Source organism: Epinephelus lanceolatus, chromosome 9 (genome assembly GCF_041903045.1).
Source record: "Epinephelus lanceolatus isolate andai-2023 chromosome 9, ASM4190304v1, whole genome shotgun sequence".
Classification (NCBI taxonomy): Eukaryota; Metazoa; Chordata; class Actinopteri; order Perciformes; family Serranidae; genus Epinephelus; species Epinephelus lanceolatus.
The window spans coordinates 15,783,380-15,802,044 of NC_135742.1; the positions used below are offsets into that span (position 1 = coordinate 15,783,380).

The following is an 18,665-nucleotide window of genomic DNA, read 5'->3' on the forward strand; positions in this document are numbered from 1 at the left end:
ATGCTCTAATGTGCGATTAAGAAGAGCTGATTGAAACCAGCCCGTGGAAGCAAAAGTCATCAATTGTGGGAAAATTAAAAACTTCCACGTTTGTCTGCTCCGTCTATTCAGGGTCACTGCCAAAAAAATCACAACTGTAGGAGAGGAAGGCAGTTAGCATGTGCAGTGGTGAGAGCTTACCTCTAGCACACAGGAAACACCAGCCCACGTTGATAGGAGAGGTGAGGAGGCCGTTCCTCTTGGCGCTGCCGTGGTTGCTGCAGATCATGATGTGATGGGTGATGGAGACGCTGCCTGCCGCAACGCAGCTGTCTCCTGTGTGATAGGCCACCGGACAGCGGATACAACGCATCAGACGACCTGGGTGAGAGGCAGAGGAGAGACGGAAGTCACTTTACAACAGTCTTACAAAGTTTTGTAAGACTGTAGAGTATTGTAGCTGTCAAACAGTGCAGCTCACACAGAGTTGAGTTTTTATGATGAATTAGGTCAGATTTCTTTATGTGTTCGAACTGTAATTAAAAGAAATCAGAAGGGAACTAGAATTAACGCATCATGGCTGTATGCCTCCGCCAACCAGTCAAGTTACAGTTTCCACGTCTGTCCAGACTCACATGTAGCCATGACAGTTGACAATGCTTCAATATGGATGTGGTTGCAAAGAAGCTACATATTCAAAATTTTGGATGCTTCAAAAAAAATTCCTTAAAATGTTCATAACCCAAAAACATGATGCCTCCAGCCAAAGCTGTCGCTGCTCAGATGCATAAAAATACAACCACTTAGCACTGTTTTTGGTGGCTAACAACAGAAGTTCTCAGCTTTTGATGTGTCAAGGACCCGCTGAATTGATGCATATCAGGTCAGGGACCCAAATTTACTAAGATTTCGCTTCAGGGACCTAAATCTGAAAGGATTTTGGTTGTTAGATATGATTAAGACCAGAATTCTATAGTTGTCATCAACAGTTGATGATATAACTGTGAAGGAAGTGAAACCTATGATCAGAATAGTCACTCTGACGACTCTTGCCCACATTGAGCTCACTCAAGACTTGAGTTGTTGACATGTATTTTTGTCTTCTTCTTTAATTTCTATTTTCACAAGAAGGCAAGAATGTGGTTTGACATTTAAGGGTGCTTTCAGACCTAGAGTTGTCTTGCTTTGGTCCGAATCAGGGACTAATTGCATATGTGCATATTAAGGCAGTACAGGAGGAGGTGCACATTAATAATCCTCCAGGACTATAACATGCTCATGTTTAGCCCAAACAATGTGTCATGTGACTGCAGTTGGTTCGGCTCAAGGCCGGAACACGTTCTCACCACAAACTGCACCAGAGTTTGTTTGTAAACTGACCGAGACCACCTCTTCAAGAAGGTCTCAAGTCAGGTTGTTTTGGTGTGCACCTGAGTGCAATTGCTGTGTTCACACCTGCCCAAACAAACCGCACTTAGGGAGCAAAGGAACTTGAGTTTGACTGAACCGAATGATAAGTCTGGAGTGTTGTGAGATGTATACTGGTGTTGGATAAAGTATGTAACTATGTCTCTTTGGTGGAACAACTTATTGACATCTGAAACGTGTGAAGGGGCCACAAATATTTTTATGGGTCACAAGCTGATTCATTTACTTGCTTTCCAGCTTTTCTTAACTATCTATATGTAGTATGTGTAGTGTACTTATAGTATGGTCAGAGTCAGACACAAACTTCATTTACTCTGCCACATGTCTAAAGGTAAACATTTTAGTTGTGGGTGTCCCAGAGTGACTGATGTTTTCTAGGCACATTTTTGGCACTTCAGCGTCTGAGGCGAGTCATTTTCAAACCACAAGATACCCAAACTCTGTTGCAAACACAGTGCATTTCCTCCCTTTTTCAGATGTGATATTTCTGCCAAGATACAGCACCATCATCTGAAGACATTTCCAGGAACACGGCAATTACTTTATTTTCCTCCAATGATATGCAGCCTCTAGATTCCTCTCACCTCAAACTAAATAAAGCAGTTTTGGTTTCAGGTAGAGCCAGATGTTTGTTGCAAGACCTCATCACCAAATATTCTGCAGGATATGCTCTGCAAGATTTTAAAAGTAGCCCAATTTTGTCAGTACTCTTTTTCTCAAACTAATTTCCCTAAAAAAAAAAAAAAAAACATTGTGCCTTGTTTTTTTCCTCTTGCACTTTCCTCTCATATATTCTAACAAGGAAGTGCAGCCCTGACCCTTGCACTACTTATTATTGGAGCTTTTTCTGTTGCTATTTGTCAATAACACCTGTCAGAAGCCTAAATTGTGATGGAAAACGAAAGTTTTATTTTCTAATACACTTTCTTCACACTTTGCTGATGTGACACCAGCTCATTGCCCCACAGCTTCCAACAAACAGGAAATCAGAGCAGCTGAGAAACAAAGCAGAGGTTGTTTCACCTTTACTGGCTCGCTGCAGGTCTCGTTCCAGGCAGCAGGTAGAGCAGCTGTGCTGAGGGCAGCTGAAACCTCCGCCCGAACTGCTGCTGGTGCCTGGCAGTTTACGGACACAGTCCTCGTGGTAGTAACAACCACATCCAGACACAGAGCAGCGTGTCACCTCCCGCCCTGCCGTTTTACAGCTAAAACAAGGATGATTGCCTGGAAAGATGAATGACAGGGAGTCTGTGTTAGTACAAAGCAAAACACAACACTTGTAATAGCGAAGGTGAAGTCTGATTCGCTCACCATTTCTGCATTCTAAGCAGGTGAATCTGCCTTCAGGTAGGGACGCCAGACCAAGACAGTCCAGGTGAAACTGTCTGCTGCAGTCACCTTCACACACCACCAAACCCTCTCCGTACACCTCACAGATCTACACACAAACACACAGAACAACGGTTAATAGAACTCAATACCTACAAGAGTACAACAGAGATTAATCATGAGAGCGCTGACCTGGCAGACGGTGTCTCTCTTTCCGGTGCTGCCGTCCTGACGGGACAAGCCGGAGTCCACAGACTGAGTATCTGATGCGTCTGCATCTGCAGCTGCTGGACTATCAAGACTCTTCCCAAATAAACCCTGTAAAGGTTAAGACAGAGCAAAACTGTAGATGTGTTTTCTGTGAAAGAAACCAGTCGCATAATGCACAAACACGCCAAATTTAAGCCAACTGTATTGAACTACTCTTTCAAAAGTGTTTAGATATTCAGCCTAACACATGGTGTAATCAGGAATGCAACAAATATTTTCTAAGGGTGGGGGGAAAAAATCCATTCTCAGATACATCGTGATTCTCTCTTGACAGATTATATCTCGATTCACAAAAGTCAATAATCAGAAATATAAAACTCAATTCTCCACATCATGAGCACCTATATCAATTCTGTAAGACCAAGCTAGTACATTCTTGTACATTGAACCAGTTGGATGGTGAAACGTGGTGGACATAAACACGTAGATTGTGTTCTAATCTATGGCTGAACGTAAACAACTGCAGATGGATACAATCTGACCGGCACCCCCTGGCTTTCAAGCTAGCATATGGAAGCATTTTGGCTTTTATGAAGTTGAAGGAAAAAGGGACCTGGACAAGAGACACAACGTATGCAAAATATAGTGTACAAATATGCTATTAAGGCTCTGATACACCAAGCTGACATCGGCTGTCTGTCAATGTTGGATTGAGCGTCTGTGGCCCTGTGGCCTGTGGCCACGTCTGTGGTCGCTGCGGTGTGTCCCTCACTGTTGGCCCTCATTGGCCCTAGTCAGCTTTTTTTCTGCCAATCCAGCATACTGAATCGTGTCAGCGACAGCGGAGCCTGTTGGTGAATGACATCACTCCGATTAGCAGTTCAGCTCAGCGCACAAAAAGAGAAATGGAAGTGAGGGAAGTAAACAAATCGCTAATGTCAAAGTGGAATGAGACCAATACAAACTTGTTACACAAGTAAGATATTTTTTCTTTATGAGCTCTTTAGCAGAAACTTTTCATGATGGTTTGTGTTATTTGCTGGAGCACAGTAACTGAATTGAATTGTGAGGTCCCTGGAGAGTCCCGCCCCTTTAACCTTCATTATAAATTACTGTATCAATTATTTACTTGATGTATTAAAACTTATTCATGCATTCATTTTTAGTAGGTTGGATTATTGCAATGGCTTATTTACAGGCCTTAACAAAAAATCAATCAGACAGCTGCAGCTGATTCAGAACGCTGCTGCCAGAGTCCTTACAAACACCAGGAAACTGGACCATATTACACCTTGTCATTAAATCGCTACACTGGCTTCCTGTGAGTCAAAGAATAGATTTTAAAATCTTACTGCTGGCCTACAAAGCCCTAAATGGTCTCGGACCAAAATACATGCTTGATCTACTGGTTCCCTACGAAGCATCCAGACCCCTTAGGTCATCTGGAACAGGTTTGTTGTGTGTTCCAAGAACCAAGTAAGGTGAGGCAGCATTCAGATATTATGCTCCTCACCTGTGGAACAAACTTCCTGTAGATCTGAGGTCTGCTCAAACTGTCAGCTCCTTTAAATCAGGGCTAAAAACACTATTGTTTACTGAAGCGTACTCTTAGATTAAATACTTACCTGCTGTATTCTACTGCCCGTACTTTTTAACTACACACTGCTGATTTATGCCTTTTATTATTCTACTTCGTTTCTTATCCTGACTGTTCAATGTATTGAGCCTGTTTTTATTTTATGTTACTGTATTTTATTATTATCACTATCATTCTCAATTTCTATTTCCCTTTTTAGTCGACTGTTTTTATTGTTTTAAATTGTGTGTTGTTGCTTTTAATGTCTCTGTAAAGCACTTTGAATTACCTTGTGTTGAATTGTGCTGTACAAATAAACTTGCCTTGCCTAATTAACAGTTTGGTCCATAAAATGTCAGCAAATAGTAAGAAAATTGTCATCACAAGTTTCAAGAGCCAATACTAATGTTTTGGAACGTCTGTTGCCCAAAAAATAGCACAGAACCCAGAAATATTCCAATTATAACCATAAAGAAAGCAGAAAACCACAAAATAGTCATATCTGAGAAGCTGGAAAAACTGAATTTTTGCCATTTTTGCTTAAAAACAAATATTTTAAATGATAAATCAATTTTCAAAATGGCTGCAGATTAATTTTCTGTTGATTGATTGACTGATTGTTTCAGCTTGAGTTATGATGAGTGTGAAAAAAAGGCCTGCAAATGCTAAAAATGCATAGATCAAACATTCAAACAGGCAAAGATTAACAGAGAAGATGGTGATCAGATGACTGAAAGTTTGTCTTGTAAATTTTTCATGATGAATATGTCTGCAAGTAAGGCAAATACTGTGAAAAAGAGAGAGACAACCTTGTGTCAGGTGTTCATGGAGAATGGGAAACAATAGGATATACAAGAAGGCAATCCAGGCACTCCAAAAATATAGAACACGAGGAAGGAGGCATTAAAAAAAGCCAAAACAGCCAACATATTTTGAACACTGCAGGTCTTTGTCAGGGCTTTAAAAACATACAACAAAGGCACTTCCCCACCAGGAACCAAGACATACTCTGTTTATTCTGACATCTGCATGTGGATGTACATCTACACAATTTTGTGTGCAGGAGAAATACAGTACTTTTCTGTGTGTGTGTGTGTATGTGTGTATACATGTTTTCTAACCTACCTGTGGGTCATTGAGGCCTCTGGAGTCAGAGTCAGAGGTGTCTCTATACTGAGAAGAAGCCATCTCCACATCCGTTGACGCTCTGCTTCGCTTCTTCAGGGGCTTGCAGGCATCTGAGATCTCACTGGCTCCTGGAGGATCACATAGGGGTCGATCAAAAAGATGAATTTCCCTTTTTTTAGGAGTTCCCATCACAGAGGTTTTGCAGGAGGCATGAAAGAAGGATCCCATACCTTTCTGTGAACCAGTCCTCAGTGTGGTCTCAGGAGCCATCTCAGCCTGTTAAACATGGAAGTTTAGGTTACTGTGGGGCTAATTTGGATTCAAGTGGTAGCTGGTTAGTTTTAAGAAATTTTGCACAAAGGACATGTTCAGTCCGACATTAACACTGCGTACAATAATGCAGCCAAAATTACATTACATACATTTAAGAACAGGAGTGGTAGATAACTTTGTAAGGTGAACAGAGTAATTCCAACATTCATCTGACAACTGACTCAATGAAGTGTAATTTTTAGCCGATCTGCTTGAGAGTCAGCAAACAAGACTGAACAGCTTTGTTTATTCTCTATAGAGAAGGCGCAACCTCAGGCTCAGAACTCAGAGTTTAGAGTTTGTGCCCAGAACAGTGAATACAAGGCATCTTTATACCTACACTCACATGACAAGATGATGAGAAATCAACTGTAGCTTTCTTGGGCTTTCCTGTTTTAATTATGTTCTCTTGATTACATAAGAGAAGTCAATGGACTGTCTTTGAAGGCGAGATTATAGTGAATGTAAATCTCTTGATGTCAAGTAACGACAGATGTTTACAAAAGGGGAATGCAAAGGTCACACACAAAATGGGAAGAATGAAACAATACAATTATATGCATGAAGTAGCCAAAATTTCCACCACAGAAGGAAAAAATATTATTGCTATAAAACTCTTCAGTGTTGTAAAATACTCGTTCTTAATATTGCAAACCTCTGTGCAGCATCTGATAATCCTTAAAACTCATGAATGTGTTACTCCAAACAGTTTCCAGAACATATTTCATTAGGTGTTTTTGGACCGGAGGAGGCCCACTTTTTATTAGATGTTTTCAGACCAACAGTTCTGAAGACTTCCTGAGAGGAACTGCCCACTAAGGAGCTTCCAAATACAACCACATACCCTCAAGGCCTTTTTTACCGTTTGCATTCACAACGCTAGTAGGAAAGCTTAAGTGACGTACCATAAGCCCGCCAGAGGTTGGTATAGCAGCGTCACTTTTGCTTTGCATTGCATATATGCTCAGTAAAACCTTGACTTCTCTGTCAGTCCACTGTCCATGTTTTCTTCTAAAAGAAATTCCGTTACAAGTTGTTATTTTTGTTTTGTGTTGTCTGTTTATTACAAGGCTAAAGGGTTTTTAAAAATGGTGGTTGCTGGTGCTGCATTGGTTCATGTGTTCGACAAAACACCATACACCTAAGTCACTGATGGTTCCTCTTGTGCTGAGAGAGTACCTACTCTGAAATAGGGGTTAAAAAAGTCCCTTAAAAAGGGACGTTCTAAGAACTACCATCATTCGTAGTTCTCACAGTGCCGACACAACAGAAAGGGGGTTCCTAGAACACAGATTCAAACATGCGTGTTGTGTCCACGTTGCAAAAACTAGGGACAATCGTAGCTCTTAGACTGCTGCTTAGAGGGAAGTTTTAGCTCCTATTTCAGAGTAGGTACTTTCCCAGTACAAGAGAAACCCTAAGGGGATGTAAGTGTACACTGATTAGTCAAACACATGAGCCAATGCAGCACTGACAACAGTCATTTTTAAATAATCTGTTAGCTGTGTAAACAGACAACACAAAACACAATTTGTATAGAAAAAACTGAAGTAAACACAGACAAATGGACTTACAGTAAATACCAGGATTTACTGAGCTAATATGCAATGGGAAATACAATGCGATTTTGAATCATCAAAGTGAAATATAGGAATCTTTGACAGCTGGCTTACAGTACATCACTTCAGGGTTCCTACTGACGGTCAAATGCAAACAGTAAAAATCCTGTGAAGGTATGTCATAGAAATAAACTGGAGGCATCTCATTTTATTTCTATGAGGGAGCTCCCGGGGTTACAGTTCCTCTCAGGGATGTCCCCAGAACACCTTTTGTCAAATCAGTACCTTAAATACTCCCACACCAATGCCTTCTGCATTCTTTATTATATTTTGTGCAATTTTGCCAATATATGATACAATACAGGGAAAAAATACAATGTATAACAAGCATGGAGAAAGAAGGATATGACATGCAAACAAACGACCAAAATGTCTAAACAAGGGTGGTGTGCAGGATTTTCTGTTCACAGTCTCCTGTTTCTTCTGTTGCCATAAATTTCATGTTTGTTGAAACTTGATTTAATAACTGACAACAAATGCGTTTTTTTTTTTGTATGAGTCAAATAACAACAGCAAGCCATTCAATGTCTTTTCTACTCATTCTATTTCTCCGGTGTGAACACCAGTTTATCTGCGGAGGACTGGTACCTGTTCCTTTTTGGTTTTCTTCTTAGGGACGGGATCGTTGCCTCTCTCTGACTCAGACCTGCTCCTGACTGACCGTCGCTGCAGCTTCCTCTCCTGAGAACCTGAAGACACAAAAAACAGTGAGCTGTATCTCCTACCGACTTCACAACACGTCAAATATTCATCAGCAGAAAAAAAAATACACCCTGTATGTCTGTGTTTTACCAACCGTGTGGACTACTGTGGTGTGATCCAGGAGAGGAGGTTTGCTGCATTCCTCCCTCCTCACTCCTCCGACTGGCGGGGGAGCCTCTCCTCTCCTCTTCCTCCCCGTCGTCCCCGTCTTCCTCCTCCTCTGGACTGGGCTCAGGTTTAGCTCTGCTGTCCTGTTAAAGGCATCAGCGTGTGAATATCCTGTCAGGATACCTCAGATTCTACATTTTTCTGTCTGCATGAGTTACACCAACCTCAGGTGAGCAGTACCCCAGGTCGGGCTGCCGGGCCTCTCTCTCCACTCTCTCCTCCTTCTCTTCCTCTCGGTCCTTTTTTGGAGATGCAGCTGCTTTTTTCTGCAGGAGAGGCCAGTCACACTTTGTGATCTCCACATTCAGCCGCTTCATGGTGATGGATAGAGGCAGCAACTTCCTGGCGGCCGCTGTTTTCCAGGCCCTGACTGGTGGCGGCGAGTCCTGCTGCGCTCGTGCATTACAACCAGCGTTCCGTTTCGGGGAGCTGGTCTTACGCTGGTCCCCCCCCCTGGTCTGGTTCTTCTCTTCATTTGAAGCCTGGGAGTTTGTGTTGTCCTCTGTGTTTGAAACACTGCACTGCCTGCGTGGCAGCAGCCTTCGCGGCGGCTGCTCTCTCTCTGGTGACTTCACGGTTCCCTCTTCCTTCTTGCTGACCGACCCGCTGGAGCGCCGGTTTCGCTTCTCAGCCCTGATGTTGGGTTTCTTGCTGGGCATGCCTTCATTAGGGTCTGGGTCAACGTAGATGAAGGTGTAGTTGTCAATTCGCTCCTGCCGCGTCATCACGAAGGCGTCTTCGGCGTGACCCACACCAACCTCCCACTGAGAACGCTCCCGCTGAGGGATAGGCTTCAGAAGCTGGAGGAGAAAACATCACAAAGATACAAAACAACTGGTGAACTTTATTCTTCAGACCACAGAACCAACATTATTAATATCAGCTTACCCAAATATGTATGGACACATGATGGTCTACTGGACCATTTTGAAACAGTGTCATAGTTTGCATTGCATTGATCTTTTTTTAATAACGGTAATTTAACTGGTTTTAAGGGTTGCAAATAACAATTATTTTCATTGTTGGTTAATCTGTTAATCATTTTCTTGGTTATATACAATTAGTTGTTTAGTCTATAACATGTAAAAAAGGTCAATCAGTGTTTCCCAAAGCCAAAAATAATGTCTTCAAAAGTCTTGTTTTGTCCACAACCAAAAGATATTCAATTTACTGTCACAGAGAAACAAAGAAACCAAAAAATATTCACTGGAAGCTGGAATCAGAGAATTTTGAGTTAAAAAAATACTCATACCAAACGATCAATCGACAATCAAATTAATTGTTGATTAATTTAATAGATGAACACTAATCGAATAATCATTGCAGCTCTCACTGGTTTTCAAGACAACAACAAGATTAAATTGTTGTGCTTGTAAATCACCCTGACGATATAAAAGATACCAGGTACTGAATAGGAATGACTCACAATGACTGAAATGGTTATTTGAAAAAGAGACCTTCACATCGGCAAGTTATTTAGTGAATGCACGGGGGTTTAGAAAAAGAAATTGTTGTACTGTTCTACTCTTTTGAAAAGGTGTCTCATAATTTCACCAGCGATTATAACAGCAATAAAAGTCAATTTCTCATTAATTTACAGAGTAAATAAGGTCATTTTGTGGATGGGAAGTGAAGAGAAAATGCTGAAGAGCTATGAATTATTCTTTTGAAACAGGTAAAAAACGAAAAAATAAACTAAATTCAAATATACAGAATGCATTATTTAAATGCGTAGAGGGAACAAAAATAGGGGCTTTGCATGCATACAGGTGTTGTGCTAAAGTCTGCTCCCCCGTCAAACAGTGTTTCCCTCCTGTTACAATGATGTTTCCTGTAGTGCCAACACCCAAAATTCTTGCAGCAAGTGACTAAGAAACATTTAAGACCCATCCAATCTTAATTTAAGACACTTAAATATTTGAAGGCCTTTATTAGTAATGTGTATGTAACACATTGTAAGACTTTTTAAGACCTGTGGCCACCCTGACACTACGTACACTACACTGTACAACTAATAAAGTGCAGACGTTTCTCTGGTTGGTTGTCGATTAAAATATTCAGTGTAGCATTGAAAATGACTTCACAACAGTTTCACACAGCGTCGCTATGGTGATAAGGTAAGAATCCCGCCTGCACTGAGGGGGTACTATCCGCAATAGAAAACAAATATAGAAAAGGACCTGATACCAAAAGTAAAACGAGTTGAATCATGCAGTGGAAATGAGACATAAGATGCATTCATACATACTTTGTGTTTCTCTACAGGGTTTGTGGCCTTGCGCAGAGTCTCAGCCTGAAGATCATCAAACTGTTGCTTCCCCTGGTACAGCACTATCCTCTTCTCATGGATCCACGCTCGCTCAGCCACACTGCCGAAGAACTGAACGTGATACTCTCGATGACCTACACAGAGACAGAGGATGGAAAACGAGTTGTATCGTTCACGTTCTTTCACATTGAAACGTTTGTGAAAGGAAAACAGGCCCGTACCTCTGGTGTTGATGCGAGTGTGGACCTTCATCTGCGGATCAGAGGAGACCATGCAGGGCCACCAGGGGTAGGTGCCCACCTTGGACCACACCAGATCTCCTATCACAAACTCCTTACAGAAGCCTGTCTCTTGGATCACTGACGGATGATGGACCTTCGGAACCTGAACAGGAACACGAACGAGTCACTTTCAAAATCCAAACAACGACAAATACGTCTGCTATAAAATACAAAGAATTCAAACTGCTGTGAAGTGTGAACAGTCGCGCTCTTGCCTTTGGCGTCTTTGGTTCAGTTTTGATAACGGTCTTCTGAGGCTTCTCTGTCTGGGCTGGGGGTGTTTCTATCGGCTGGGGCTGGATGTGGATGTCCTCTGTCTGCTCCGTGGTACCTGCCTGCGCTTGGCCCTGGTCCAGCTTCTGTTCCTGGACCTGCAGCTGCAGCCTCGCACTCTTTTTCCTCTTCTCCTTCTTCCTCTCATGTCTGCGCTGCATCTGAGTGGCCTCCTTCTTCTGAGACTCCTTCTGAAGGGTGAAAAATAGAAAAAACCCAAAAGTGGTGATGAGACATCAGTTAACTTTTTTCTTTTCTATATAAAAGGTAGCTCAAAAATGGATCTCTCTGTGTGCTACAATATTAAAAAGCTCCTCAGCTACCACTTCTTAGGACGATTAAAAGAGAGCCAAGACACACACACTGTAACAATTCCATATGAATTTTAATGGGACAGTTTAGGCTTCTATTTAGTATGTGACATGATTTTTCTGTGGTTCAATTTACACTGCCTTGTGTTTTTCTGCAGGTATGCTGTTGTTCATATGTAGAGCTGAAACGTGTTATCGTCTTGTTGTTCTGTTCTGGGTTTTAATTGTGTTTACATTATTATTTAATGTGCTGTACCACAAACTGCCCCCAAGGGGACATTTAAGTTTTCTATTCTAAGTCGAAGTCACATTGTCGACGAAAACAGCAAAAACCTTGATAATCCATTAACCATCAATGGAAATTTTAAAGAAAAAAATGCCATAAAATGCTGGTCTAAGCCTCTACAATGTTTAGACTTCCTGTTTTCCATGTTTTTATATAACACTGAATAGAATATCTTTAAGTTAGTAACTATTATTTGGACAAAGCGAGCACGATAAAGACGTCACCTTGGACTCTAGGAACTTCTAATGAGCACATTTAGTTATTTTCTGGCATTTTACAGGTCAAACATTTAATTTATTAGAAGTATTTGTTTAATGGATAGTCTTTGTCTTTGTGTTTGAGTAGAAAGTTTGAATGCAGAAATCACATATAACATCTTAAGATGTAGTTTTTTGATTTGCAGGAATGACTAAAAACATGCAAAATAAAAGCAAGGTTTTTAAAGTGATATGCATGTTAAAAATAATACTGTAGTCCCAAAGATGTGCATGCAGAGCAAAAAAAATAGCCAAGAGACTCCTGCTTATACCAAGACTGCAAGATGTGATTAAAAGCCAAGGTCACAAATAACAAAACTCTAGCGCCCAACATTGGTTTTATTCCTCTGTAAAGCTTTGATACAGAGACTTCCACCCTTTATTTCATTGCTTTTAAATCTGAACTCATGTCGTCTTGGTACTCACTCAAAGAAGAGGTTGTTGCTCCACATTCCCTTATTTAGAACTGAACTCGGAAAAATGTAATTCTCTTAGTGCACCTTATACATGGAATAATCTGCAAAAGACCTTAAACTTGGACTCTCTGTCACCATTATGGCTGTTCAAATGCCTTATTTCAGATCTTGTTTTAACGGAGAGTAAATGCCTTTAACCATACATCCACTCCATGTCGTGTCTATTATCAACTGTTTTAACTTTAAGCTTTTATACATTGTTATTTTGCATGATTTCATTTCTATGTCAACTGGTTGGCATATTGATTGTGTTTATTTTAACTTATTTAGGTACATCTTTGTTCATGCACTGAAAATGAGGGTCTCTCTCAATTTCCAGAGTCTTAAATAAACGTTTGAAATCAATGGGCTCATCTCTTTGCAATAACGACTCTTTTCATGACTGATTTATCTGCTTATTAGTTTCTCAAGTAATCGATTAATAGTTCATTCAGATAACATAAACAAAAAAATTGTAAAAATGTCAATCACAATTTCCTCCAAGAACCCACTCTGACATCTTTAAATTGCCATGAATTAAAACATAAAGATATTCGATTTACAATAAGATAAAACGGAGATAATGTGCTAATTCTCTTGTCTGATTTGATATGGAATCAGCGCATGTTCAGTATTTTTGTATGAAAAATCACCTCGACAATTAACAAAACAATTAAGTGTCATTTTAAAAATTAAATTTCCTTCCTAACTAAAGCATCTTTGAAGTGCACACCTCAAAAACCCATAAAAAAGGATATGACTATGTCTTCAGTGATAGATGCAGACCTGTGTGAGTGTTTGTGTAACCAGCTTGAACATGCACACGTTACCTGCAGTTCTTGCAGCAGGTCTCCACACAGCGCAGATTCAAACAGCTCCTTCCCGTTCTGATACGTCTTTATGATCTTCAGCTTGATCTCTGGAGAGCTGGTTTTCTTCAGCACCCCACCAGGAGTGTTGGACAGGGCGTGGGAGGGCTGAGAAGATGGGGTGCTGTCCACGAGTGAGGGGGGAGGACTGGAGGAGGGCAGGAGCAATGGGGGAGGAGGAGGGAGAGTGTGGGTCATGATGTGAGGCGTATGGGGCATGTGGTGCTGGGAGGGGAGAGGTGGCGGCGGGGGACTCTGTGGGTGAGGGTGGGTTTGTATGTGGGGTGGGTTTGAGTGGAAATGGTGCGCGGGGTGGTGGTGATGGGGGTGATGATGGTGGTGGTGGAGGTGCGGGTGATGTGTGGGCAGAGGTGGGGAAACAGGAGACAAAGGTCTCTCCTGGAGGCCTGGGCCTCTCAGGACCGTCCCCTCTCCCGGCATAAGACCGTGATCTCCATAGCTCCGTATGGCGCCGTAGCCGTTAGCTGAGCCGTTGGGGAACTGTGAGTACATGGAGAACTTGGCCTGCGGCTCGTACATGCCCAGACCAGGCGGGTAGCCATTGGAGACCTGCGACATGTCCTCCGAGGCTGACGGCGGGTAGGAAAACTCTGCATCCAGGGCAGCATCGTAGGAGGGACCACCATCCTCGCCTGGATCACTGCCGGTGTCGCAGGTGCCTTCCTGTCTGATGTTGGCTGAGTCAATGAGCTGAGGGGGTTGCTGAATTGTATTTCCCATGATCCCTTGCATGAAAGAGAAGGAGAAATCCATTGTTGGGCTCCTGCATCCTTAACTGTCTTTTTCTTTGACTGGACCTGTTGACAGAGACGTATACAATTAAATCAGACACAGGCACGCTCTGATTAAACCATTATCACTTACACAACTACACGCTGTGTTTTCCAGCTACAATACCTGGTTCAAAATCATCTTATTTGTCCTTTACGAAGCCCTGAGGAATTATATAATGTGCAGCACCAGCTTGACATTACATATACCAAATGTTCTCTCTGCATGACCCTTTGTGGGGCCCTACTGACCCCACAGCTCCTGCCAGCTCTTGCCTATGTGTCTTCAGGGACAGTGCACACTGCAGACTATGACCAGAGGCCCTGAAAACTCTGTTTGTGGTGATTTCATTTAACTCAAATGTACTAAGGAACATGTAGCATGTACTGTAGGTATAATATAATCTAAAATTTTAAAAACTAGATTTTGACATAGGTGCAACTAAGTCAGGGCCTCAAAATAATGTTAAACTGTAGCACTGTTGGCCTTGAGGTTGACACACGTGCCTGCATAACATACAAATGCAACACCCCCATAAAATGGCAAATTCCCCCAAAGGTGTCTTAAAATGAATGTAGCACTCACTCGTACCATTCCAGCTGATGCTGTGCGTTAGTGCTGCATATTTACAAACAAATCAACATGTGTGGCAAACAAAATAATTGTGAACAAGGGGACTGGGGGCCTGCAGGTGCCCCAAAGCATTACCACGCTTTGCCTGGTGGGTAATCAGCCTTGATGTTTTATAAAGTCATAAGATATTATGTGACATGTAGCACCATCCTGAGAAAACAATACTGTGTTTCCTAAATGTCATCAAACGCAAATGATTAGTAGAACAATTGAACAATATTTCAAGCAAAACTGGCAAGAAAACACGAATGACTCCTGCTTCTTATATGTGAATATTTGTTGATTTTTTTTTTCTATAATAATAAATTGTATATATTTGACTGCTGGTCACACAAAACTAGCCACTGAATTATGTTAACTTAGGAATTTTGATGGGCCCTTTTTTTGAATACATCAAATTATTAATCTATGCAATGAAATAATCTACTGGGTAGCTGATAATAATATTTAAAAAAGACTGATAGTTGATATAGGTGGGGGTCAATACAGCATAGAATTGTGATATTTTGTTTAGCATTATCGAAACATGAAAGTCAGGTATCAATTTTTATATTTTATAAATTATTAATATTATTATTAACATTGCAAATACAAATTAAACTTTAGGTAGGCCTACTAGACTAATAAAGTCAATAGCTTTGTCAGTCACCTGGATACATTTTGCTGCTGCAAGAAAGAAAAAAAAAGATTAAAATTGCCATACTTAACAATATTGTATTGTGGCTTGGGCATCGAGATAATATTGTATCATCCTAATAAACTCATAGGGCTGTCTGAATGTAAGCAGATAATAAGCAGACTTGTGTGGTCACATTCTACACAAATACAAGAGAAAACCTCATCCAAAAATTACCATAAATCATCCCAAACTAGCTGTCAAAACACAAAACAAATACCACGCCGTTTGTACTTGATTAAAAGGTTTCATCTTCGATAGCCATTGACAATCTGTATCGCGCCTCTTTTCATACGCTATGGATCAGCCCAATTTGCACACCTAATATTGAGGCACTATAAAGGCTAAGAGGTGCCAGGTTTCAGGAGCAGGGCTTTTCCACCCTGACCAGAGTACAGCTCTCTGGAAAAAACAACAATAAATACTTATTGTGTATTCAACATTGTGCAGCTTCAGTACAAAACAACCTGTTATTGCAAAGGTGCTGCCAAAACTTTAGATTTCTAAATGGTTCGTGAGGCATGGGACAACTTCCTAAAGAGGCTTCCACTTTAGTGTGGCGTGTTGATGCCAGCATTACTACACAAGAGTGGAAAAGTATGGAGACATGCACATGTAATGACAGTGAGGAGACTGACTAAATGTGGAAAAACTGAACATATATCTGATTAGAAAATGGATGAGCGTCTTCATAGTGTACTGCTTTACACAAAAAGAAAGGGTAAAACTTGGAGGTGTTATGTATTGCTTATTATGCAATGGTTTTACAGGTGCAGCCCAGTTGAGGTCAAATTTGGCTGTGCATAAACTAAAAAAGAGTTTGACAACCCTGCTATGGATCATTTAGTGTTTTTATGTCATCAACACAAACACATGGTGGCCTGCTATCACAAACAAAACAAAGAGCAGCTCCCACCGCCTGCTTTAGCCTCTTAAACCTGACACTTTTAATGTCTGTAATGATTAATTAATCAGGTTAAAAGAGTTAAAGCTCGCACAGTGAACAGACTAATCCACTGATTGTGGTTTAATGTGTGAACACTCTCAGGCTTGCCCAGCGTTGGCGAAGGTGGATAACGGTGATGTAAACATCCATAAAGGTGTCAACTTACGGTCACTAGCTGCCTATAACGACTCGTGTTGTTATTTTAGGGTTCATACGTGTTGTGGTAAACATTAATATCTGCTCACAGCTGCGTGGTTATGTTTAAAAACCGACTGCGCAGACAACAAATGTTTCACTGAATGATCTTATAGCTTTCTGCGATGTTAGCCTAAAGCTACCTGGCATCAAAGGGGGGATTGTCTTCAAAAAGGATACGGAATGTTTTAAAGGTTAGAAAAACCAACACGAAACAGGGGATACGGTTGTTTGTGTTTCGGTACACACACACGACTAAACGTTTCCAGTTATTGTTTATCCGTTAATGTGCATCACACATGGAAGAAGATGAAAGGGGAAGCTAACATCGGCTAAGCTAACGTTCCATTGCCAATATGGCTGCCTTTACCCCTTTAAATCAAATTGTCTGGCGTGATTATGGCGGTTTGGAGAGAAATGTGTCCGAAAATAAGCTAGCTACGAGCCCCAAAAAACAGACAGAGACTAGGGGGGGGCAACAACATGCAGTAGGCAGCGGCTATGGCAAACATCGCTAAAGAAGAGAGCAAAGGAAGCGGCACAGATTTTGATGCCGAGTCGAGAGATGCAGGGAAATATACATTTAAGAAACATATACCTTCAGCGTGTCCCATTCTAAACACATACACCAGCCAGCAACGGGTCCTCGTTTAATATATAAGGAAAAAAAAAAATCAAAAAAAATCCCTGTGTTATAGATAAAGCGCAGGCCTTTTCCTTTTTCGTTTTAACGCAATTCTCAACAGAGAGGAGGAGGGGGTGTTACGCTATCTGGTTGCTGCCCAATCCCAAAGCCTGGCTCTTCCTCAGTGTAGGGACTGGAGCGGTTAGTAGAAACCCTACCACCGATAGATATGTTCAGTTCTCGCCCCCTCCAGTGTGCAGCCTTTCTTAATAATAATAACAACAATAATCTCTAGCTCCCTCTTCCTCTAGTTCAACAAAAGCACCCTGTTTTCAGTATTTCTTTTTTAAAATTTTAGTCCAGGCCCGTTGGTCGGTCTCTCCTGCAGCTGCTCAGCGCCAAAAATCACACAGATCCGGATCGGAGGGGTTATGAGGAGCACTCCGGGATGTGTAGTTCACCTCCGATGGTGTCTATTTTAATAAGAGAGAGTGTGGACAAAAAAGGGTGTCGAGGAGCAAATGTAATATAAGTCACACCTACACTGAAATGAAAGAGGAAATTCATGTCATGTGTCACTTGAGGGAGGACTACATGCATAACAGCAGAGACAGCATGAAGCAAATATTTTTAATAGTGTCATAAGGTACACTAGGGTGAGGAGTGTTAACAGTATTAAATAATTGTTTTGGTTATTCTTATTTTATCCAGATCACAGTATGATGCAGATGCTGTCGTTACGTCTGCAGCAGCGCCTCTGATTGGCTTTTATACGCCTCCTCGCCTGATCTGTGGCTGAGAGGACGAGGAAGGAAAGACGTCTCACTCTGACTGTATTTTCCGATCGCTGTAGTGCACAGACTATTAGCCTAGTGGGCACCACAAAGCTTTTTGGACAATATCAACAAAAAACTGTAATATAGGTATTTATATCCCCCTGAGACCCAAACTTTTGTTGTGTATGCATTTTTAATTTCTCCTAGCTATTTGGGATCAATGAGACCCCATAAGTATGAAATACTAAACATTGTCAGCAATAATTAAGTCCCAGTGTCCTCAAATAGATTATAATAAAGTCCCGATGTCCTCAAATAAGATGATAATAAAGTCCCAGTGTCTTCAAATAAGATGATAATAAAGTCCCAATGTCCTCAAACGAGATAACAATAAAGTCCCAATGTCCCCAATCAAGTACTTCCTAATTAACAGTCTTAGCTTGTTACTGTTGCTAAAATTGGACAAATTCTTTGCCATATCAAACTACTGTGACTCCCCTCCCACTGTCTTGGACAATGTTTCAGCCAGTCTCATCAGGAAGTTGTTCATTAATCATAAATAAACAAGTT

The 18,665-nt window shown here is 41.2% G+C and overlaps 1 protein-coding gene across 3 annotated transcripts in view; it reads right to left on the bottom strand.

Annotated features, from left to right (window-relative positions):
* Window positions 1–17,655, bottom strand: part of nsd3 (nuclear receptor binding SET domain protein 3) — a 28,781-nt gene extending 11,126 nt beyond the window's left edge. For all 3 annotated transcript variants that reach the window (XM_078170610.1, XM_078170609.1, XM_033619716.2), the window contains exons 1-14: window positions 17,293–17,655; window positions 13,414–14,270; window positions 11,217–11,465; window positions 10,942–11,104; window positions 10,700–10,854; window positions 8,616–9,251; window positions 8,378–8,534; window positions 8,170–8,270; window positions 5,881–5,926; window positions 5,648–5,778; window positions 2,929–3,054; window positions 2,719–2,845; window positions 2,431–2,631; window positions 181–360 (exon numbers count right to left, since the gene is read on the bottom strand). In XM_078170610.1, coding sequence (XP_078026736.1) covers window positions 181–360; window positions 2,431–2,631; window positions 2,719–2,845; window positions 2,929–3,054; window positions 5,648–5,778; window positions 5,881–5,926; window positions 8,170–8,270; window positions 8,378–8,534; window positions 8,616–9,251; window positions 10,700–10,854; window positions 10,942–11,104; window positions 11,217–11,465; window positions 13,414–14,226 — 3,085 coding nt within the window. In that variant the 5' untranslated portion in view covers window positions 14,227–14,270; window positions 17,293–17,655. The remainder of the gene's footprint in view (window positions 1–180; window positions 361–2,430; window positions 2,632–2,718; window positions 2,846–2,928; window positions 3,055–5,647; window positions 5,779–5,880; window positions 5,927–8,169; window positions 8,271–8,377; window positions 8,535–8,615; window positions 9,252–10,699; window positions 10,855–10,941; window positions 11,105–11,216; window positions 11,466–13,413; window positions 14,271–17,292) is intronic.
* Window positions 17,656–18,665: the final 1,010 nt, after the last annotated feature.